Genomic DNA, 23,421 nt, shown 5'->3' with positions numbered 1-23,421 from the left:
GCACGCAAACCTTTGGCCCATATTATTTTATTTTTAAACTTGAAGAACAGGAGTATTACACAAGCTGGTACAAGTGTATTAGAGCTTAAATTCTGAAGCACTTGGTTTGTGGAAGGCTGCAGTCTACAGTGAGAGCTCTGACTCCATTTTGAGTCTTTACATAATTCAGATGCCATTTGAGGTCTTTCTGACCATTAAAACAGCAATGTGGCTGTGAATAGACAGGCTCAGGACAAAGCTAGGGAGGGACAGTTTGCCCTGAGGAAGAGTGTGGTTAAAAGTTGATTATGCTCCCACTAAGAATTAGGGAACACTCCTGGGTGTGTCCCTATGTAATTTAAATTAAAATTTGGGGTCCTGGTATTCTCTTGTAGCCACCTTGTAGCTATGACTCAGGCCACATAGCATGAGTTATACCCTGACCACAACATAGTCAGGTGGTCAAGCCCCAAAACCCAGTCAAGTAACTGTTTTTAACCTTCAGTTATGTGCACATCCCAATCCTAGTCCTTTTACCACTGCTGTAGTCCTGCCTGTGACTGTGATGAGCTGACTTGCCACAAGTCTTGATCTTGTGATGCTTTCCTTTGTACTCTGTGAAATATAATGAACACAATGACCATAATTCAGTGGACTCCATTCAACTTTCTGTACATACTGATGGTTTCCCTCATCCTGGATGATTGTCTTTGTTTTGTCTAAAGTTTAATAAAAGGGGTCTATATAGAACATGTTTGAATTGGGGTCTTTTTCCTGTAACACATAAGGGACAATTAAACATTTAGAAAGGAATTCTTGTATTATGGAAGCTAGTCCTTTTTTGCTTCTCACTTGAATGGATATTGGGGAATTTTTGGCAGAGGTTTAGATATTTCTATTTGAATGTTAATCAGCTCAGCTGATAAAACTCAACTTACTTCTGTGGATGTATTTCAGGAAGTAGAGAAAAAATGTCAAAGGGTGAAGGCTAGGCTGAATTGAGAGAGACACAACAAGTGCTTGCATATGGCAAATGGTTTCTTTCCAAATATGTCTAATTCAGAGCCTTCTCTGTTGATTTAGGGATATTAGGCAGATGCAATATTTCCTCCTTTTCATTAAATAATAAATGACAATTACATTTGGATAAAAGATCTCTTCCCAATTGATTGACAGGGATACCAGAACTGAGAAAAAAAGGGTGTAAATCTTCACTAGGCCCAAGAGATACTGGAAGAGGTTGGGAATGAATCAACGTGTGTTCTTGATTGATGACCTCCACTACTTTTGAGGTTTTAGTACTCTGGAGTAGAGCTTTTATAAACAGGCGGGGTTAACAGCAGATGAGATTGCTCCAGTGTCATTTAAAAATTGGCAAGATTCTTCATTAATAAGTAATGTAGTTTTTCCTTGCAGATTAAGAGCCACTGCTAAAAAGGCAAGGAGGCCACATTCTCTGACCTCCTCTAATCACACAAGAGGAAGACAGAATCACTTTCAGTAGCCCAAGGTCTATTCCTGCAAGGCCAGACATGCTGCCTCCCTCCAGTCCTTTCACCAACCCTGACACCAACCGTTCCTCCCAAAGCACCCACCACCTCTCTGCTGGGTTTGATAATTCACTGCAGTGGCCACACAGAGGTCACAGATTATGGGGTTTATTAGGGAAGCACAAGGCTACAATTCAAGTTCAGGAAAAATGCTCAGTCTCTCTCCCAGCCCTCCATCTCTCAGCCAACAGTCTCTCACAGTCTCTCTCCCAGCAGTGTGTGTCCCTTGGTGTCTCTCTCAGCAATGCGTGTCTCTTGCATCTCTTTCCCAGCAGTGCATGTCTCTCAGGAGCACATCCTTCCTTAGCCAGCAGTCAGAGAGAGAGTTCTGCCTCTAGGAGGCCTCCTTTTGAGCCCGGCAGAGTGGCCAAACCATCCAATCATAACATCAGAATTCTAAGCACCTGAGAGAGCGGGGGAACCTCCCAGAACATTGCTTTGTGCCACTCCCAACAGAAATACTCCAGGTAGACAACTTTAGCAATCAGGAGCTCCTCAGTTGCTCACAGAAATTCCACCATGGAGTTTACGAAGACTTATGGCTAGAAAAAGCCATCCCAGGTAATTTACTACACTGCAGCCACCATAGGAAAAGTCCCTGTTTTGTCCCCAGACCTCTTTCAATCTGATTCAGATTGTAGGATTTTAAAAAATTTTTTACTGTGATTTGGGTGAAAGTTTGTGGAACAAATTTATTTCCCATATAGCAGTCCACATACACTTTGTCTCATGACATTGACTGCAATTTACCACAATGCAACAGCTCTCTTCCCACTTCCTCTCCGTAAATACCTCTTCCTGGTGTCCTTCCCTCCCATGTACTCCTGCCCCCTGAGCTGTCTCCCTGTGCATATACAGCCCTCTATTCTCCCATGATTGATCTTTCCAAGGAGTGTACCCAGATTGCAGATTTTTTTAAAGGGAGACTATGTCAGTCTTTTGTTTGCTTTTTAGCTTATAGCATTCATTTTTCCAATGGCCAAGTGTTTTACAATGGTGACAAATACTCACCTTTATGCTATGGGAAGGTTTAGCACTTTTCTTTTGACTGCTGTTGTTGTTGTTGTTAAGTGCTGTTGAGTCGTTTTACGACTCATAGAGACCCCATCCACAGCAGAATGAAACACTGCCCGATCCCACGCCAGCCCCACAGTTCTTTTGACTGGGCTATTATAATCATTGCAACTGAAGGACCATTGATTTATTAGCCTTAGCAACCCTTTCACCTACAAGAGTCTGGGAAAGTTTGTAAGCTAAGTTGTTTAGCTCATCTGTAGGAGGTGTCTCACAGTAGAATCAATGTTGCCTGACTAAGGCTGAGGTATAAGGTTTAAGACCAGGTAAGAAAAGATCGCTGGAAGCATCAGAGGCACCAGTCATGGTCAAGATGAGTCCAGAGTGGACAAAAAAATCCCCCCAAAAAACAAAACTCTGAAGCAGCTGAGTCTGATAATCATAAACACTTTTATTTTTATTTTGCTTATGAGAATGAATTTTAGTTCAGTCAATTAGGGGAGGAAAGTCCTTTTAAGATAGTCTCTAGCATTTTTTTTTTTTTCCCCCTGAGAGTCTTCTAATAACTCAGTGGCTGTATTATCAGTATTTAAGGCTAAACTGTTTTGGGGGTCTTTCCATTCTGCCTGTTCTAGTCATATTTGGGCTTCCCCTCGGCCAGTAATCATTTGAGGCCAGGCTAGTAGCCTTCAACAAGGATTTTAAATTATTCAGAAAATTCCTCACAAGGTTTAGGAAAATCAATTCCAATGCAACACAATTCAAAGTGTGTCCATGGGACAAAAGTGTTATGATAGGTATCTTTAGCATCCTTGCTGGGATGAAATCTAAAGGGTATTTCAGGCAAGGGTTTATTTGCTGGCTTTTTAGGGGAAAAGTATGAGAGATGAAATTTGGCCATTCTCACTTCTAAGGAGTATTCCAGCTGTACTTCCTCCAAGACAGACTTTTTTGTTCTTCTGGCAGTCCATGGTTCACTCAATATTCTTTGTCAACATCAAAATTCAAATGCATCAATTCTGCGATCTTCCTTATTCATTGTCCAGCTCTCACATGCATATGAAGCTATTGAAATACAATGGCATGGGTCAGGCACATCTTAGTCTTCAGAGTGACATCTTTCCTCTTAAACACTTGAAAGAGGTGTTTTGCAGCATATTTGCATGCTCCAGTACACCATTTGGTGTCTTGACTGCTGCTTCCATGTGTATTGATTGTGGATCCAAGTAAAATGAAATCTCTGATAATTTCAATCTTTTCTCCATTTATCATGATATTGTCTATTGGTCCGATTTTAAGGATTTTTGTTTTCTTTATGTTGAGGTGTAATCCATACTGAAGGTTGGAGTCTTTGATCTTCATCAGTAAGTACTTCAAGTTCCCTTGGCTTTCAGCAAGGAAGGTTGTGCATCTGCATATCACGGGTTTTTAATGAGTCTTGCTCCAATTCTCATGTTGCATTCTTCTTGCCAATGCCCATCAACAGACCTGCAGTCCCACTACTAAAAGAATTTAAATCTCTTATTAAGAACCGATCCTTCATATTCTTTGTCATGTCAGATTTATGTACAGAAACTTCCTGCCTACTAGCCAGGAGACTTGTCTTCTAATTTTGCAAGACAATAAAGTTTTAGTTTTTTTCTCTTAAATGTTTTATTGTTCCATGAATTCTCAGAATAATTTCATTTATGGTAATTTAATTGCTTTGCTATATAATGTATAACAAAACACTTGCCAATTCAACATTTTTTAAATGTACAATTCAATAACATTGATTACATTCATCATATTGCGCAACCATCATCACTATCTATTTGCAAATTATTCCACCATGATTAACGGAAATTCAATGCTCCCTAAGCAAAGACTTTCTCTTTTCTCCTCCCTCCTGCCAGTAATCACTAATAAGCTTTGCTGTCTACACATTTGCCCATTTCATATCACTGGGATCATACAATATCTGTTCTTTTGTGACTGATCAGCATCATGTTTTCAAGAGTCAAGAACTGAGTACTTTTAAAGTATAAAACGAGACTAATGTGAAAGTACCTAGCACAGTCTCTGGCCCAAAGGAGGTTTCCTGCAATACATGTTCTTTTTCTAATTTAAACTTTTATTACACCAATATATATATATATATATATAGCACAAAGTTTAGCCTTTTAACCATTTTTAAATGTATAATTCAGGTGCATCGATTATATTCACCATGTTCTGCTGCTATTATCACTATCCATTTCCAAAAGTTTTGTTATTGTTGTTATGTGCCATCGAGTCTTCTCCGACTCATAGTAACCCCTCCTTGGGTTTCCGAGGCAGTATCTCTATGGAAGTAGATTGCCCAATCTTCCTTCTGAGGAGTGGTTAGTGGGTTTGAACTGCTAGCCTTCTGGTTATCAGGCAAGTGCCTTAGGCACTATGCCACCAGAGTTCCTCCAAAAGTTTTATATCATCCTAATTTATATCTTTCCTGCAGACCATTTGGCATTTGACTGCTAACCAGAAGGCTGGTGGTTCAAACCTACCAGCCACTCCTTGGAAGGAAGATTGGGTAAGCTACTTCAGTAGTGATACCAATTGGAAATCTAAGGAGGGGTCACTTTGAGTCGGATCCAACTTCACGGCAGTGGGTTTGGTTTGGTAGACAGAACAGGTATTTTTGCACTCTGCTTTCTTTCAACCATATATGTTTTGCTTTTTTTAAATTGTGATTTGGATGAAATTTTACAGAGCAAATTCATTTTCCATATAACAGTTCATACACATTTTGTTTCATGACATCAATTGCAATGCCCATAATGTAACAGCTCTCTCGCATTTCCTCCCTATGGTTATCTTTTCTGAGTCCTTTTTTCCTATGCATTCCTATCCTCTGAGTAAATATTGCTCTTCTGATTTCCCATGGTTGATTGTTCTAAGGAGTGTATTTACATGGTGTAAATGTTCACCTTATATGCCTGTCTACTGTTTAGACCATATTATTTTTGAAGCTCCTTCCTCTTGCCTTGCCTGCCCTTCTCCACAATAATCCTGGGTTGTTTCAGTGCCACTTTCAACACCTTCCAATGTCTCAGTGTCATCAGGTATTCTGGTGGCTGAACAGTCTGTGTCAGGTAAGTGCAGCAAGCCAAGGACCAGCCCTGGCCTCAGCCAGATGTCCATGTGATACTGAATAGCACTTTTGAAACAACCTCATTGGGTGGCAAAATGGAGGTTGTTCTAGATAGAAGAAAACAAGGCCAGTAGGGAGACAAGGTTGAGTGTATATGATATTCACTGGTGTTAAAAGCAGTTGGTAGCTCTGCTGAAGGACTGTGACTTTATAATATCTATATGACTGAATCTTAAAACTTTGCAACTAGAAAATAGAACTTACACCTCTAAATGAGATTGTTTATTTCAGTCACTTTAAGGAGGCTTTATTTTGGTTCCAGAAATACTTTAGCATAGCCTTCAATATTTATGACTAATTCTTTTGACTATATTTAGTGGTGGCAAATACCAGTTATTTTCAGAAATAGTCAAGTCATTCAAAACTAAAGAGAATAAGATAGAGAATCAATGTTCATTTGGTAAAAAACCAAGACACTGCTATACTTAAATGAGTTTTTTTGTGCAGATTTGAGAAGGGAATTTCAAAAGTGCTCTGAATAGAAAAAACAAATGCTAGTGAGGATGTGGGGAGACTGAAACCCTTATCCACAGCTGGTGGGATTCTAAAATGGTACAACCACTATGAAAAATGGTATGATGCTTCCTTAAAAGAGCTAGGGACAGAAATATTTTATGGTCAAGCCAACCCACTCATAGGTATATACCCTAGAGATGGAATACACAGGCATCAGATTGACTACATCTGTGGAGAAGCTCAATATCATCATTCAGATAAGGCCAGGAGCTGACTGTGGAACAGATCATCAATTACTCCTATGCAAATTCAAGCTAAAGCTGAAGACAATTAAAATAAATCCACAGAGTCACAATAGACACGCACATCGACGTTCACTGCAGCATTATTCACAATATCAGAAAGATGGAAACAACCTAAGTGCCCACCAACAGACGAATGGATAAAAATATGGTATATACAAACAAAAGAATACTACAACTATAAAGAATAGTGATGAGCTTGTGAAACAACTTATAACATTGATGAATTTGGAGGACATTATACCGAGTTATTTAAGTCAAGCACAAAAGGGCACATATTATATGATACCATTTTTATAAAAAGATAAAAATAGGTATACAGACAGAAATCAATGTTCTTTGGTGGTTATCAGGGATGGGAGGGAGAGCAAGTTTCAGTCTCTTCTAACATCCATTTTGGTCTTTTCTTCCTTTACTATTTTTTTAGTGACCTTTTTCTTTCTTCATATATGATGTTCTTGATGCCATCCTACAACTCATTGGGTTTTCAGTCATTGGTGTTCAATGAGTCAAATCTATTCTTCAGATGGTCTCTAAATTCAGGTGGGATATAACCAATATTTTGAGTCTGTGGGCTTGTTTTAATTGTCTTCAGCTTCAGCTTGAACTTGCATAGGAGTAATTGATGATCTGTTCCACAGTCAGCTCCTGGCCTTGTTCTGAATGATGATATTGAGCTTCTCCACAGATGGAGTCAGTCTGATGCCTGTGTATTCCATCTGGTAAGGTTCACTTATGTAGCTACTGCTTATGTTGTTGAAAAAGGTATTTGCAGTAACTTGTTGGTCTTACAAAATTCTATCATGCAATCTCGGGCATCATTTCTATCACCAAAGCCATATTTTCCAAGTACTACTGCTTCTTCCTTGTTTTCAACTTTCTCATTCCAATCACCAGCAATAATCAATACATCTTGATTCATGTTTGATCAATTTCAGGCTGCAAAAATTGATAAAAAAATCTTCAATTTTTTTTTCTTTTGCTTTGGTGGTTGCTGTGTAAATCTCAATAATAGTGGTATTAACTGGTCTTCCTTGTAGGCATATGGATGTTATCCTAACACTTACAGCATTGTACTTCAGGATAGATCTTGAAATGCTCTTTTTGACAATGAATGCAATGTCATTCCTCTTCAATTTGTCATTCCTGACATAGTATACCATACGATTATCTGATTCACAATGGCCAATACCACTCCATTTCAGCTTATTAATGCCTAGGATATTGATCTTTATGCATTTCATTTCATTTTTGACAACTTTCAGTTTTCTTAGACTCACACTTCATACATTCCACATTCTGATTATTAATGAATGTTTGGAGCTGTTTCTTCGTGTTTTGAGTCATGCCCATCAGCAAATGAAGGCCATGAAAGCTTTACTCCATCCATGTCATTAAGATCAACTCTACTTTGAGGAGGCAGTTCTTTCCTGGTTGCATTTTGAGTGTCTTCCAACTTGAGGGGCTCATCTTCTGGCACTATATCAGACAATGTTTCACAGCTCTTCATAATGTTTTCCAGTAATATATTAGACATGTGTTTAACTGCTGTTCATAAGGTTTTCAGTAGTCAATTTTTTTCAAAAGTCCTGTCCTTCTTCCCAGTCTGTCTTAGTCTGACCCTGATGGTATTTAAAATGCCAGTGGCATAGCCTCTAGCCTCACAGCAACACACAAGCCACTACAGTATGACAAACTGTCAGACGAGTGCTGATGTATCTGTAGGGCATACATGTTGGTGTGTGTTGCACATATATTTATAATACATATGAGACACAGTCGCAGTTGTCTCCCAGACAAAACCAAATACCTTGCAGCACTAGTTTACAGGGTTTGAAGGCTTAGGACCATAGTCTCATGAGGACTATGGTCAACTGGCTCTATCAACTGTCATAACAGTCTAAAAAAGTTTATGTTCAATATCATAATATGATTAAGTGCTGTCTGGAGTTTTAAAAGCTTGTGAATGGTCATATAAGATACAACTATTGGGCTCTACTTCTCTGGAGCAAAGAGAAAGAAAGAAAACAAAGACTCAAAGAAGAATCTAAGTTACATGACTAATTGCCTATGCACACCATGGCCTCATCTACCTCAAAACTAGAAGAACTAGCCAGGCTACTACTAACAACTGTTCTGACCAGCAACACAATAGATGGTTCCAGATAGAATGGAAGAAAATTTAATAATTCTTATTTAAAAAAAAAAAAATCCAGACTTACTAACTGGGAGAGACTAGAGGAACCCCTGAGACTACTGCCCCTTTAAACTTTGAATTGAAACTACTTTTGGAAGTCACCTTTTAGCTAAACAAACACACTGGCTCATAAAATATACAGTATCATTCATGAGTCCTGTGCTCCTTTTTTTTTTAAAAGCATACACATGAGTTCAAATGGTCAATATTTTCCCTAAAGCATAGATGAGGGGGGCAGCCAGGGAAGCTGGAACAACCAGAACAGAAATATGGAGAATATTGACAAAATGTGGAAAATGTAACCAATGTCACTGAACAATATGTGTAGAAATTGTTAAATGGGAATCTAACTGGCTATGTAAACTTTCACCAAAAACCAAAATACTCATTAAAAAAAAAAAAAAAAAAAAAGTTCTGAATAATGGCAATATCAGTGTGGAATACAAAGTATATGTCACCAAGATGAAAACTCTGAAGAGGTCTCACTGATACAGATGCAGAAGTTCTAGGGTTTCATTACTGTATTTTCACAGTCAATAGGAAAAGGTTTATAGACAACAGAAATGTCTAGTATCAAGTTCATTTCCTGAGGCAGAAACTTGTAAATTGAAAATCCACTCAGTCTCAGTTAACTGGGGTAGTTCTTCATTCAAGCAAAGTAGAGGCTAAGGAGTAATGACACTGCTTATGTAAATTATACTGATAGTCTAAGATTTTAATAAACTCTTTTAAATTAAAAACCAAAGAATATATAGTACTTGGACTTGGGTCTCCTACTCCCCAGGAGCCCTAAATCTAAGACAGATATAGCAACCTGGGCATACATATATATAAATAACAAATATATCACTTTGAGGACTATGGTGCACTTGACTCAAGACACAGTATTTTCAATTGCCCCATATGCATATAAAAACTAGATATAAGGAAGATCAAAGAAGAAATGATGCATTTGAATTGTGTTGGTGAAGAATACTGAAAATATCGTGGACTGCAAGAAGAACAAACAAACCTATCTTGGAAGAACAGCCAGAATGCTTCTTAGAAGCAAAGATGGTGACATTTCATCTCATGCACTTTGGACATGTTATCAGGAGGGACCAGTCCCTGGAGAAGGATATCGTGCTTCCTAAAGTAAAGGATTAGTGAAAAACAGGCAGATCCTCAACAGATGGACTAACATAATAGCTACAACAGTGGCCTCAAACACGGCAGTGATTGTGAGGATGGTGCAGGACCAGGTAACGTTTTGTTCTGTTGTATAGAAGGTTACTATGAGTTGGAACAGCTAAGGAAGACCAGGAAATGAATAGAGTGGTTTGGAACAACTAAGAGAGACAAATTTGTCAGTTTGTCATACTGTGGTGGCTTGTGTATTGCTGTGAGACTGAAGACTATGCCACTGGTGTTTCAAATGCTAGCAGGGTTACCCATGGTGGACAGCTTTCAGCAGAGCTTCCAGAATAAGACAGACTTGGAAGAAGGAAGAGGCCATACACTTCTCAAAGAATTGGCCAGTGAAAACTTTATGAATAGCAGTGAAACACTGTCTAATATATTACTAGAAAACTTTATGAGTGGCCCTGAAACATTGTCCGATACAGCTCTGGAAGATGAGCCCCTCAGGTCAGAGGGCACACAAGATATGACTGGGGAAAAGCTGCCACCTCAGAATAGAGTGATCTTAATGATGTGGATAGAGTAAAGCTTTTGGGACCTCATTTTCTGATGCGGCATGACTCAAAATGAGAAGGAACAGCTGAAAAATCCATTAATAATCAGAAAATGGAAGGTCTGAAGAATGCATCTAGGAAAATTGGAAACTGTCAGAAATGAAATGGAAAGCATAAAGATAGATATCCTAGGCATTAGTGAGCTGAGATGGACTGCTTTTGGCCATTTTGAATCAGACAACCATATGATCTACTATGCCAGGAATGACAGTTTGAAGAAGAATGGTGTGGCATTCATCATCACAAAGAAGCTTTCAAGATCTACCCTTAAGTACAATGTTGTCAGTGATAGGACAATATCCATACGCCTACAAGGAAGACCAGTTAATACTGCTATTATTCAAATTTATGCACCAACCACCAAAGCTAAAGATGAGGAAGTTGAAGATTTTTACCAACTTCTGCAGTCTGGAATTGACTGAACATGCAATCAAGATGTGTTAATTATCACTGGTGATTGGAATGCAAAAGTTGGAAACAAAGAAGAATCACCAGTAGTTGGAAAATATGGCCTTGGTGATAGAAGTAATGCTGGAGATTGTGTGATAGAATTTTGCAAGCCCAATGATTTATTCATTGCAAATACCTTTTTCAACAACACAAACCATGGTTATACACATGGACTTTGCCAGGCAGAGTACACAGGAATCAGATTGACTACATCTGTGGCAAGAGGTAATGGAGAAGCTCAGTATCTTCATCCAAAACAAGGCCAGGAGCTGACTGTGGAACAGATCATCAACTGCTTATATGCAATTTCAAGTTGAAGTTGAAGACAATTAAAACAACTCCATAAGAGCCAAAATATGCCCTTGATTATATCCCTCCTGAATTGAAACCATCTAAGGAATAGATTTGATGCACTGAACACCAGTGACCGAAAACCAGAGGAATTGTGGGATGACATTAAGATCATCATACATAAAGAAAGCAAAAGGTCATTAAAAACACAGGATAGGAAGAAAAGACCAAAATGGATATCTGAAGAGACTCTGAAATTTGCCCTTGAATGGAGAGTAGCTAAAGCAAATGGAAGAAATTACAAAATCAAAGAACTGAACAGATTTCAAAGAGCAGTTCGAGAAGACAAAGTCAATTATTATAATAAAATGTGCAAAGACCTGGAGTTAGAAAACCAAAAGAGAAGAACACACTCAGCATTTCTCAAGCTGAAAGAACCAAAGAAAAAATTTAAGCCTCAAGATGCAATATTGAGAGATTCTATGGGCAATATATTGAATGATGCAGGAAACCTCAAAAGAATATGGAAGGAACAGAGAGTCACTGTACTAAAAAGAATTGGTAGATGTTCATCTATTTCAGGAGGTGGTATATGATTAAGAACCAATGGTACTGAAGGAAGAAGTTGAGGCTGCACTGAAGGAACTGGTGAAAACCAAGGCTCCAGGAACTGACAGAATACTCACTGAAATGTTCCAACAAACGGATGATGCACTGGAGGCACTCACTCAGCTATGCCTAGATATTTGGAAGACAGCTAGCTACCTGGCCAACTGACTGGAAGAGATCCATCCATATTTGTACCCATTCTAAAGAAAGGTGATCCCACAGAATATGGAAATTATTGAACAATATCATTAATATCATGTGCAAATAAAATCTTACTGAAGATAATTCAAAAACAGTTGCAGCAGTATATTGACAGAGAACTTCCAGAAATGCAAGCTGGATTCTGAAGAGGATGTAGAATGAGGGATATCATTGCTGATGTCAGATAGATCTTGGCTGAAAGCAAAGAGTACCAGAAACAAGTTTACTTATGTTTTATTGACTATGCAATAACATTCAAATTGTGTGGATCAAAACAAATCATGGGTAACATTGAGAAGAATGGAAATTCTAGAACACTTAACTGTACTCATCAGGGACTTGTACACAGGCCATGAGGCTGTCGTTCAAAAAGAGTAAGGGGATACTGCATGGTTTAAAATCAGGAAGGGTGTGCTTCAGGGTTGTATCCTATCACCATACTTACTCAATCTGTGTGCTGAACAAATAATCTGAGAAGCTGGATTATATGGAGAATGTGGCATCAGGATTGGAGGAAGGCTATTAACAACCTGTGATATGCTGACGACACAACTTTGCTTGCTGAAGATGAGGATGACTTGAAGCACTTACTAATGAAGATTGAAGAATAGAGTATGCAGTATGGATTACACCTAAATATAAAGAAAACAAAAATCCTCACAACTAGACCAATAAGCATCACGATAAATGGAGAAAAGATTGAAGTTGTCAAGGACTTCATACTACTTGGTTCCAGAAACAAAAAGGAGGCTGTTTTGCTTTTTCGTGGATGTAAAATTTTTGTTATTACAGAAAAATCAGATAATGTAGGATTAATAAAAATACGGAAAACTCCACACTACTACCTAGAAGACTTCAGTTAACAAGTCAGATTTTACATGTATTCCATATTGTATGTTTGTGAACTTTAATTGGCTAGTAAGCACAGATGTCTAAGAAATCAAAGTAAACTCCTTAACTATGCAGGATGACAAGTGCAATGATCTATCCTACTTCTCCAAGGAAGCTTCTATTAGCTGTCAAAGACTCAGCTCCCATAAAGAGGGGCTATGTGTGGATGGAGAAAAGTGAAGAAGCATTTCTGATATCTTTGATTTAAAAAATCACAGAATGCTAGAGCCATCAAACCTATCCTCATCTTACAATTGCAAAGGCCATCTCATGGAGGGGAATGACAAGCTGAGACTCTAACTTGGATGATTGTCATCTGATTCCAAGTCCAGAACACTCTCCACTTTTGCAGGCTGCACCCTTTAACCATTCAGTGGAAATGAGAGAAAGCCTTATTCCAAGGCGGAAGGAATGCCTTCATCACAACTTCCTCTTGCTGCTGTTTAGATCTGCTTTCTCTCTGGGACATAAGGGGGAGGGGAAAAAAAAAGCAAAAAAAAAAAAAAACCCACTCATCAAGTGGATTCCAACTCATAGCGACTCCCATTGGGTTTCCAAGGTGGTAAATCTTTACCAAGTAGATTGCCCCATCTTCCTTCGGCGAAGTGGCTGGTGGGTTGAACCGCCAACCTTCCAGTTAGCAGTCAAATGCCTTAGTCACTGCACCTCTAGAGTTCCTTCTGGGACCTAAGAGGTGTCCAGAAAAAGAGCACTTATCAGAACAACAGGTAGCCTCAAGGTTCTTTGCAATGCCTTATATTCCAGGTTGGGGTGAGCTGCAGGAAGTCTCTTTTCTCTTTGGGCTGGGAATCGCCACGCAGCCTAGCATACAAAGTGAGGCCCACCGTGAAGAGACGGACAGGCTCGGCCACTGAAATTGGCTATCCGTGCCGCCCAACCCCCGCTAGGTGCCATGGATTCGCGGAAGCCCACCCCACGGGGGAGCAGGCTGCCTCCATAGCCCCACGCGTGTGGGGATGCTTATGCTGGCCCAGGCACTTCCTCCCTACCCGGCTCGCTGCCAACCCTAGCAACTCCGCCCAGCACCGCGGATAGCAGCCACCAAACATTGCGCAGCCCCGCCCCCCACCGGCGACAGAGTGAGTCACGTGAGGCCCTGTGGAACCAATGGGCAGCTCGAGCCGAATGGAAAGGATTGTCTGACCCCCATGACGTCACAAAGCTGGCGGCAAGAACGCTCTTGTTCCGCCTCCGCCCTCTCGGCCGTGGCCCGCCCTCTTGCTCCCCGCCCACCCGCCACTGTGCAGCCAATTAGGAGGCGGGAAGTGCTCCGGCCCGAACGTGCGGGCGGGGCAGAGTGGCAGCCGGGCGGGACAGGGGCGCGGAGTGGGCCGGCCGGGGGCCAGGGGTCGAGCGCCGGGGAGTGGCGTGGGGCTACGTGAAAGAAGGGAAGGGTGCTGCTGCCGCTGCCTCGCCGAGAAGAAGCAGCTTGTCCCCTGCCAAGCCCGGTTCGTATTCCTTACCCTGGGCACCGAGCCGCCCTGTTCTGAATCCCCTTCCACCCGCCGAAAGTTGTGAGGAGGGCGTCGGGACAGGGGCGTCTGGCGGGTGTGGGGAGCTGTGGCCGCGAGGCGTGCGGAGGGCGGGGCGTTGACGGACGGGGCGGGGGAGGGACGAGTCCTGAGCGCCAGGTGCGCGCGGGGGCTGCGGGGCTGGCGTGAGGGACTGCCGCGCTGCCCTCCGCAAGTCCCCCTAAGCCTGCTGTCATCCATTGGGCCGCCGCGGGGACCTGCGGGAGAGGGTGCTCCAGGCAGGCTCCGGCGCTCCAGGTGCTGGGGGATCTCTGTTCTTTCACACATAGCGGGGTCTGATCTAACTTCATGGGCAGCTTCAGTGTCTGGACTGAAGCTCGCGCCGCGTGGGGCTGGGCTGGGCGGGGCGGGTAGCGGATGCCGCGCGCCGTGGGCTCCGAGTCCGGGCTGGATGGAGGGGCCAGTCTCGGGGCACGCCGCTCCTCGGGTCGGTGTCCCTGCTGCTTCGGGCCGTGGTTGTGGTTCTGCCTCTCCCACGGGGTGGGTTTGTTTGTTTGGTTTCCTACTTCTCCCCATCCCTTTCGGCCGTTTCTATCCTCTCCCCCCTCCCAGCCCCATTCACGAGCCTGGAGCGAGCCCTTGCCCCTCCTCCGCTCCCGCCTCCCCCGCAGCCGCCTCCTTCTAATGAGCATCTCTGCCTTGCTTTCAATGGGCCGGTGCTGCTGTCGCTGCTGCTGTCCGCGCGGGTTGTGGATGTTGTCGGCTCCGTGTTGTGATGACAGGAGAATGTGTGTGTGTCCCGGGCCCAGACGAATTGGTAGGTATTCACTTAACTACCTGCGTTGGGTACCCAGGAAGGATGCTGACTGGTTTCTTGTGTGGTTTTAGGTGGTTAGGCGTGGAATGAGGTAGATAGGGAAAGGGAACAAAGGCGTCCTGGGCTGGGACAGCCTTGATGGTTTATGGAGTGCAGTTTTCAGGTAGGGACAAAGGAAACTAATCAAACAAGTGAGGGCTTGATGCTTTGTGTCCTGCGAAGGAAACCGGTTTCTTCTTCATGTAGAAATCACAGGAACTGTGAAATGGCTAGAAAATGTTGAAAAATCGCAAAGAATCTTTATGCAGGATGTTTAATGCTATTGGATTACATAAATTGGAGTTCTGACAATTAAACGACTTGTATAACATACCTTTTTGCATTTACCCCCAAAAGCTTTGCAACGCTGAAGAGCTCCGGAGTAGGTGCAGTAACAAACAGTATTTTCTAATTAATTGGGTCCACGGATTCATTGATGAAGTGGAGTCGTTTTTTGGCACAGGCTCTGTGGAGTCGTTTTTTGGCCGAGCACATCAGTGAGGAAGGATGGGTTCTGTCCGTGTTTATGGGTTGCAGCGCATCTGCCTTTATTAGTCATTGGCAAAATCGGCCAAAGCTGCCTAGGACCGAGATGCTACATCTAACGTGGCTGCATCTCCATCGCGGGGTAGGAACTTCTCAGTGAAATTGTGATGAGAAATAACTTGAAAATTTAACACTGCTCCAGTTTGCTAAGAGCTATACCTTGTTGCTGTTCTTATTGCCTAATCAAGAGCCTTCTACTTCATTAGTTTAGCAAGTTTGTCACCAAAAGTTTTGATTTCGTGTTGTTGTTGTTTGTTGTTATTTGCCATCGAGTCAGACCCGACTCATAGCGACCCCTTCTTGGGTTTCTGAGGCAGTATCACTACGAAGTAGGAATGCCCAACCTTCCTTCCGAGGAGTGGCTGGTGGGTTTGAACCGCCAGCCTTATGGTTAGCAGTCAAGTGCCTTAGGCACTATGCTACCAGAGCTCCTTTTGATTTCATAGGGTTTTGTTTTTTGAATCGCAGGATATTCAGAAAGATAATGAATTTTTGAATGCTCACTTACTGTTTATGAAAGCATTTGAAAACACTTCGACTTCTCAGGGTGTCTGGCCTGTTGGAGAGAATATATCACTTGCACCAGAGATGATGATGCTTGTTAATCACAGACTATGGTTTTCATAAATTCTTGCCTCTGTCAGAATTTGTCTTTTGAAGGCATGTTGGAGATTGGAGGATTGAGATACTATCTCAGTCCATATGCTGAGCCGCTGAAAAACTGAAAGTAGAGTTGATAAAATTCACTCTGTTTGTTTTTAATCTTGAGAACTTTTGCCTTGGAGGAGAAATGTAGTTTATTATTTGAGTGTTTTGTGTTGCTTGTGGTTTAAATTTAAGTATTATTCAAAGTATTTGCTGCATGAATCATAAGCTCTTTTTGCCAGAAGATTTCATTAATTTTGCAGTCAACTACAAAAGTTAAAAAAAAAAAAAGTCAAAAACAAGTGTATTTCAGGAAAGTACAGGTTTCCTGGATTTTACACTTTGATTAGGCTGCCATATAATCAAACCCTGTTATGTACTTGTCTGTCAAACTCCTCCAAATACACACATACACACAGAGTACTTTAATTCAGTCTACATTCCAGTCAGACAGACAGACAGAAATATTTTGCTTCCTGTAAGATTCTTAAGTTTTAAAGGACAAATGCAAACTTATATAAAGTTGGGAAGACAGTTTATTTTCACTAAGATTAGCATATGTTTACATTTTTTAGTGATAGAAAATCTTTATACAAAGCATAGATTGCGAGCTTTCCGCATGCAGACCTAAAAAGCAATATGGTTTATGTCTGAAAGCCAGTGTCATGTGGCTCAACATTTGAGCACATCTCCTGGCTCAGTCATGTACACTTAACCTTTGGATGACTTTCAGGTTTTCAGTTTGAAGTGCTGTTATTTAAGTGGTTAGTCCTTGATAGATTCTTGTTCTTCTGGAATTTCTGTTTTTCAATACTGTGTTTCAGGATGCTTGTTTCCTTATGATTCTTATTTCCCAAAATCTGACCGTCACCTTTTATTGCCTAATGTTCTCTTAGTGCAGTTAAAGTAAGTGCAGTTCAATCTGTGTAAGAGGGGTCCTTTATTGCTTGTGTACGCAGTGCTTATTATTTCAGAAGCAAACAAGAATCAGTGATTGGTCAGTGTTTGGGTTTCTCAGCTCCCCACCCCCACCCCAGTTACTGCTTCTTTTCAACTTACTCTTCAGAAAAGAATATGTGAAAATAATTTAATATATAGCTAACATTCTCATGATAATCAGTAGACTCAGCTTTGAGAAGGAATAATTGGTATTGACATTCAAATGAGTTAATTTCCTTATTCCTTTTTCTTTACTGTGTTTATTTTCTTAATTAAAGTCTTTCTGAAACTTGTTTCTCTGTAGGTCAAGAGAATAGTTTGAGGCAATACCTTAAGAATTCAGGGGAAATATATGTTACTGAGAAAGATGGGAGTTTGCTTTTTCATAGATTATCTGGATTAATGGTACATAGTCTTCAAATTTTCTACATAATGACCCAGGAAAATATTTTCAGTGTCATATTGTGAGTGATAAGAATTTTTTTTATTCATAATAATAATACCATACTTTTAAAATTCAAACTTTATCATTGTATTATTATTCATTGCTTTTTTTAAGGCAAATACTTCTTTTAAAAAATGTAAAAGATTTTTCTGGTACAGAGTTTTACTTGTGATCCATTATTGTTGTTGTTGTTAGGTGCTGTCGAGTTGGTTTCAGCTCATAGTGACCCTGTGTACAACAGAAAGAAACACTGGTCCTGTGCCATTCTCACAGTCAATACCTTGCTTGAGCGTATCGTCGCAGCCACTGTGCCAGTCCATGTCATTGAGAGTCTTCCTTTACACTCTGTATTTTACCAAGCATGATACCTTTTTCCACGGACCTATCCCTTTGACAATATGACCAAAGTATGAGAGATGAAATCTGGCCATTCTTGCTTCTAAGCCACATTCTGGGTATACTTTCTCTAAGACAGCTTTTTACTCCATCCATGTCATTAAGGTTGACTCTACTTTGAGGATGTAGCGTTTTCCCAGTCATATTTTGAGTGACTTCCAACCTGAGGAAGTTCTGCCACTTTATCAGATAGTTTCCCTGCTATTCATAAGGTTTGCAGTGGCTGGATTTGTCAGCAATGGACCTAGCCATGTCCTCCTTCCTAGTCTGTCTTAGTTTAGAAGCTCCACTGAAACCTGTCCACCATGGGTGATCCTACTGGTATTTGAAATGCCGTGGCATATCTTCCAGCATCACAGCAATATGCAAGCCACCACAGAACAGCATGTTGTTGTTGTTGTTATTTGCTGTCGAGTCGGTCCCGACTCATAGCAGCCCCTCCTTGGGTTTCCGAGGCAGTTATCACTAAGGAAGTAGGATTGCCCAACCTTCCTTCCGAGGAGTGGCTGGTGGGTTTGAACCGCCAGCCTCCTGGTTAGCAGTCAAATGACTTAGGCACTATGCTACCAGAGCTCCCACAGAACAGCATAGCAGATGAAAATAGTTTTTTGTAGCTTTCCTTTATGGCTAATAAACAGGGACAAAGCTAGCAAATAAATTCCAGAACTATGACCGTTTATATTACTTACAAAGTTTTTGAGCTACTAACTAAAACACCAGACTCCCTGTCATCAAGTCAATTCTGACTCATAGCAACCCCCATTGGGTTTACAGGGCGGTAAATCTTTACGGTGGTAGATTGCCCATCTTCCTTCGACCGAGGGACTGGCGGATTTAAATCACCAGGCTTCTGGTTAGCAGACAAATGCCTTAGGCAATGCACAGCCAGAACTCCTAGAATATTAATTTTTTTTTTTTAAATCATGAAGGGCACAGTAAAATTAAACTGTGACTGAACTGAATAAATAGAACCTGCATTTGATTTCAAGTGTCTGCTCTGATCTGTTCACTTAAATTTAGGAAACTGAGGTTCAAATTGGTGAGCTGGCTTTCCAGGATTATCTGGTGAGTTGGTAGCAGATCTGAATCCCTTAGGTGGCCACATTAGTGGAGTGGTCTAGAGTAGCAGAGTTTGCAATGCCATCCACTGTACAGGAAGGAAATAATTGGAATTGCTGTTGCTATTTCATTATTAAGAAATTTTCTGTGTGGAATGTAATGAACATTAATACAGTAATACATGTATATCACTCACAAATAACTTATATACACACATGTTGGGGTCCATCTTGACACTTTTTTTCTGATAATTGTGTGCAGTCAAATGCTAATAATCAACCATGGATCTGAAAACAGGATCTTCATCAATAGAGGAGAAATCCCTGTGTAATGTGGGAGATCCAAGGCCTTTTCTAAGGATATAAAGGGAGAAGGATGATTGGCCAGGTAGACTGCTGCTGTTGCATGATGTTATATAACCGTCATCTCTCCTTTCCCCAGCCGAATTTATTGTACATTCTTCATGGTTTGTACTGCACAAAGAAATACACAGGGAAAAAAAAAAGTGAAGCTAGACTACAGTTCAGTTCTGGCTCCATAAATGATTGGGAGTTGCACTTAACAGAATGTATCTTGTAGAAGTAGTACATAATATGTGTATAAAATATAGTGCTTCCTAGCATAGGATCTAGCATGTATATTTACCTGCTAAATATTTATTAAAAGAGAGGATAGATTCAGTGATCTCAACTGTAACTCTGTGTGTATTTGTCTAATTTGCTGTCTAGGAATCCCAGTCAGAAGTCCCAGCCTGCCACTGTTTTCTGATGCCATGCCAGCACCAACTCAACTGTTTTTTCCCCTGATCCGTAACTGTGAACTGAGCAGAATCTATGGCACTATGTGTTACTGCCATCACAAACACTTCTGCTGCTCATCACCCCATGTTCCTCAGAGTCGCCTGAGATATGCACCCCATCCAGCATATGCTACCCTTTGCAGGCCGAAGGAGCACTGGTGGCAGTACACGCAAGGAAGGAGATATGTTTCCACACCACAGAAATTTTACCTCACACCTCCACAGGTCAACAGTATCCTTAAAGCTAATGAATATAGTTTTAAAGTACCAGAATTTGATGGCAAAAATGTCAGTTCTGTCCTTGGGTTTGATAGTAACCAACTCCCTGCAAACGCACCCATCGAGGACCGGCGCAGTGCAGCAACCTGCTTGCAGACCAGGGGAATGCTCTTGGGAGTTTTTGATGGCCATGCTGGCTGTGCTTGTTCCCAGGCAGTCAGTGAAAGACTATTTTATTATATTGCTGTCTCTTTGTTGCCCCATGAGACCTTGTTAGAGATTGAAAATGCAGTGGAGAGTGGGCGAGCACTGCTACCCATTCTTCAGTGGCACAAGCACCCTAATGATTACTTTAGTAAGGAGGCATCCAAATTGTACTTTAACAGCTTAAGGACTTACTGGCAAGAGCTTATAGACCTCAATACTGGGGAATCAACTGATATTGATGTTAAGGAGGCTTTAATTAATGCTTTCAAGAGGCTTGATAATGACATCTCATTGGAGGCCCAAGTGGGTGATCCCAATTCTTTCCTCAACTACCTGGTGCTTCGAGTGGCATTTTCTGGGGCCACCGCTTGTGTGGCCCATGTAGATGGTGTTAATCTTCATGTGGCCAATACAGGTGATAGCAGAGCCATGTTGGGTGTGCAGGAAGAGGATGGCTCTTGGTCAGCAGTCACTCTCTCTAATGACCACAATGCTCAGAATCAAAGAGAACTGGAACGGCTGAAATTGGAACACCCGAAGAACGAGGCCAAGAGTGTGGTGAAACAAGATCGACTGCTTGGCTTGCTGATGCCTTTTAGAGCTTTTGGAGATGTCAAGTTCAAATGGAGCATTGACCTTCAAAAGAGAGTCATAGAATCTGGCCCAGACCAGTTGAATGACAATGAATATACTAAGTTTATCCCTCCTAATTATTATACACCCCCTTATCTCACTGCTGAGCCAGAAGTAATTTACCACCGATTAAGGCCACAGGATAAGTTTCTGGTGTTGGCTACTGATGGGTTGTGGGAGACTATGCATAGGCAGGATGTGGTTAGAATTGTGGGTGAGTACCTAACTGGCATGCATCACCAGCAGCCAATAGCTGTTGGTGGCTACAAGGTGACCCTGGGACAGATGCATGGCCTGTTAACAGAAAGGAGAGCCAAGATGTCCTCAGTATTTGAGGATCAGAATGCAGCAACTCATCTCATTCGCCATGCTGTGGGCAACAATGAGTTTGGAGCTGTTGATCATGAACGCCTCTCCAAAATGCTTAGTCTTCCTGAAGAGCTTGCTCGGATGTACAGAGATGACATTACAATCATCGTTGTTCAATTCAATTCTCATGTTGTAGGGGCATATCAAAACCAGGAATAGTGAGTGGATCTTTCTCCAGCAATCCTCAAATAAGTTTAAAGGGCGGATAGATTGAAACAGGATGTCATAAACTTTGCCAGTGGGTTGTTCTAAGCATTTGCCCATTTAATACTCTGGCTAGTAAAGTACTCCAAATTGACTTTAGGGCAAGGTGGCAGGATTGGGTTCTAATTCTGCCTAATTTGGACTTCCCAGCACCTGCTCTTGAGGTACCCCTTATTGAGGGTATCTCAAGACATTGACTTTTTACCAGTGTGAGAAAATCAACATGACCTGGCAAATAGAATACTGAATAGGCCAAAAGCAAGTATTTTATTGGGCATATTCTCATGGTAAAAGGAAAGAAACATTATTGCTCATGCCTGCATACCCCTTCTAATGTGTACATGACAACATTTATTTATTGCATGATTTCCTAGATACACAATCTATGCATTATTCATTGAAATTTATTTTAGCCTGAAATGGTTTTCTAATCCATTACTTAAGCCATAAGTGACCAAGAACCAAACAGTGTGAAGTTGTACATTGTGATGATTTCACTGAAATGCTTCTTGCATAGAAGAACAAACTCTACCTTCCCCACCCCTGTTTCCTAATGTAATTTAAACATTTTCTGTTTTACCACATGCTTGAAGACAATATTTTTAGTTTATGTACTCTTATATTAATGTTAAATAAAAAGTTTTTAGTTTCTGTTAATGAAAATTTTATTTAGTTTAAAATAAAAAGATGCAGAATAAAAAGGGGAAACTGATATGTTCCATTCTTGCCATCTGTACCCACCAGCACATCATTCTTTCTTAATATGTAATCCCTAAAGACTTGGCATACTCTGTGAGGTGGGTAGACTGCTGCTGGAAATCATACTTTCGGATTGAGTAGTGATAACAATTTTCAACCCTTTTGGAATTTTAAGATATATATAAATACATTTAGATTTCAGTTTGAGGGGTAAGATTTAATATTACCATTATGTGTTGAGAATTGGGGAGGTAGTTCCCCCTCCCCCAGGTCAATTAAAATATTTGGTTTAAAAATTGCTAAATATTTTAAACATATTATAGCTTATAAATAGGAATGTTAAGATAATACATGAGAAATTAAAAAAGGTAACTATTGTGCATGCCTGATGCTTAAATAGAACACTTAATAGCATCAAATGTTGTTTGCAGCAGTTTCCCTAATTATATGCAATCCTTTCTAGATGCTGTATCAAAGTAAGTGAAAATAAATACATTCAAATTGGCTTTTTGGAGCTTATTTGATATGCATCAAATGACATTTTGTTCCTGTGTTTAATGGTGATCTGTGTACAGCTGTGCATATATTTTATTTGCTATTCTAGCATCATTGTTAAAAAAAGACTATGTTTAATATTCGTATAGATTTTAATATAAAACATCACCTTTCCATAGTGTAATTACTTGTGGGGCGTTTAGGAGTCTTTCAGATTTTTAGAATATGAACTAGATGTTCAAGGGCTCCCACTAGGCTGTGGATGCTGAAGCAATGCATTACTGGCTGCTAAATTTGTTCCAATTGAAAATAGACTCAGGAAGATTACAGCTCAGAACATCATATAATGTTTGTTTACTGAATTTTATTTTTATTTTATTAAATCAGCTTGGAACTTTTTTCCAGGCAATATTTTTGAGGGGAAAGGTTGTACTATATATTTACTTCTAGATGTTTTGACAGACTTCATCTTTTAATACATGTGGACTGCAGTAGCAATTAAAACCTTTTAGCTATTATTTGAATTCCTCTTGAACAGAAGAGTTCAATATTCTTAATAAGGTCTCATCTGT

At 40.7% G+C, this 23,421-nt stretch overlaps 1 protein-coding gene across 1 annotated transcript; it reads left to right on the top strand.

Moving 5' to 3' along the window:
• Nucleotides 1-15,022: 15,022 nt before the first annotated feature.
• On the top strand, nt 15,023-21,610 carry PDP1 (pyruvate dehydrogenase phosphatase catalytic subunit 1). Its single transcript, XM_007934872.2, has 2 exons — nt 15,023-15,155; nt 19,953-21,610. Exons 1-2 carry the CDS (start codon nt 15,023-15,025, stop codon nt 21,608-21,610), a joined length of 1,791 nt encoding a protein of 596 aa, XP_007933063.1.
• Nucleotides 21,611-23,421: the final 1,811 nt, after the last annotated feature.

Source organism: Orycteropus afer, unplaced genomic scaffold (genome assembly GCF_000298275.1).
Source record: "Orycteropus afer afer isolate SDZICR_OR568_19922 unplaced genomic scaffold, OryAfe1.0 scaffold00021, whole genome shotgun sequence".
NCBI lineage: Eukaryota > Metazoa > Chordata > Mammalia > Tubulidentata > Orycteropodidae > Orycteropus > Orycteropus afer.
The sequence above is the reverse complement of the archived record's forward strand: the minus strand, read 5'-3'. Positions and strand labels throughout refer to the sequence as shown.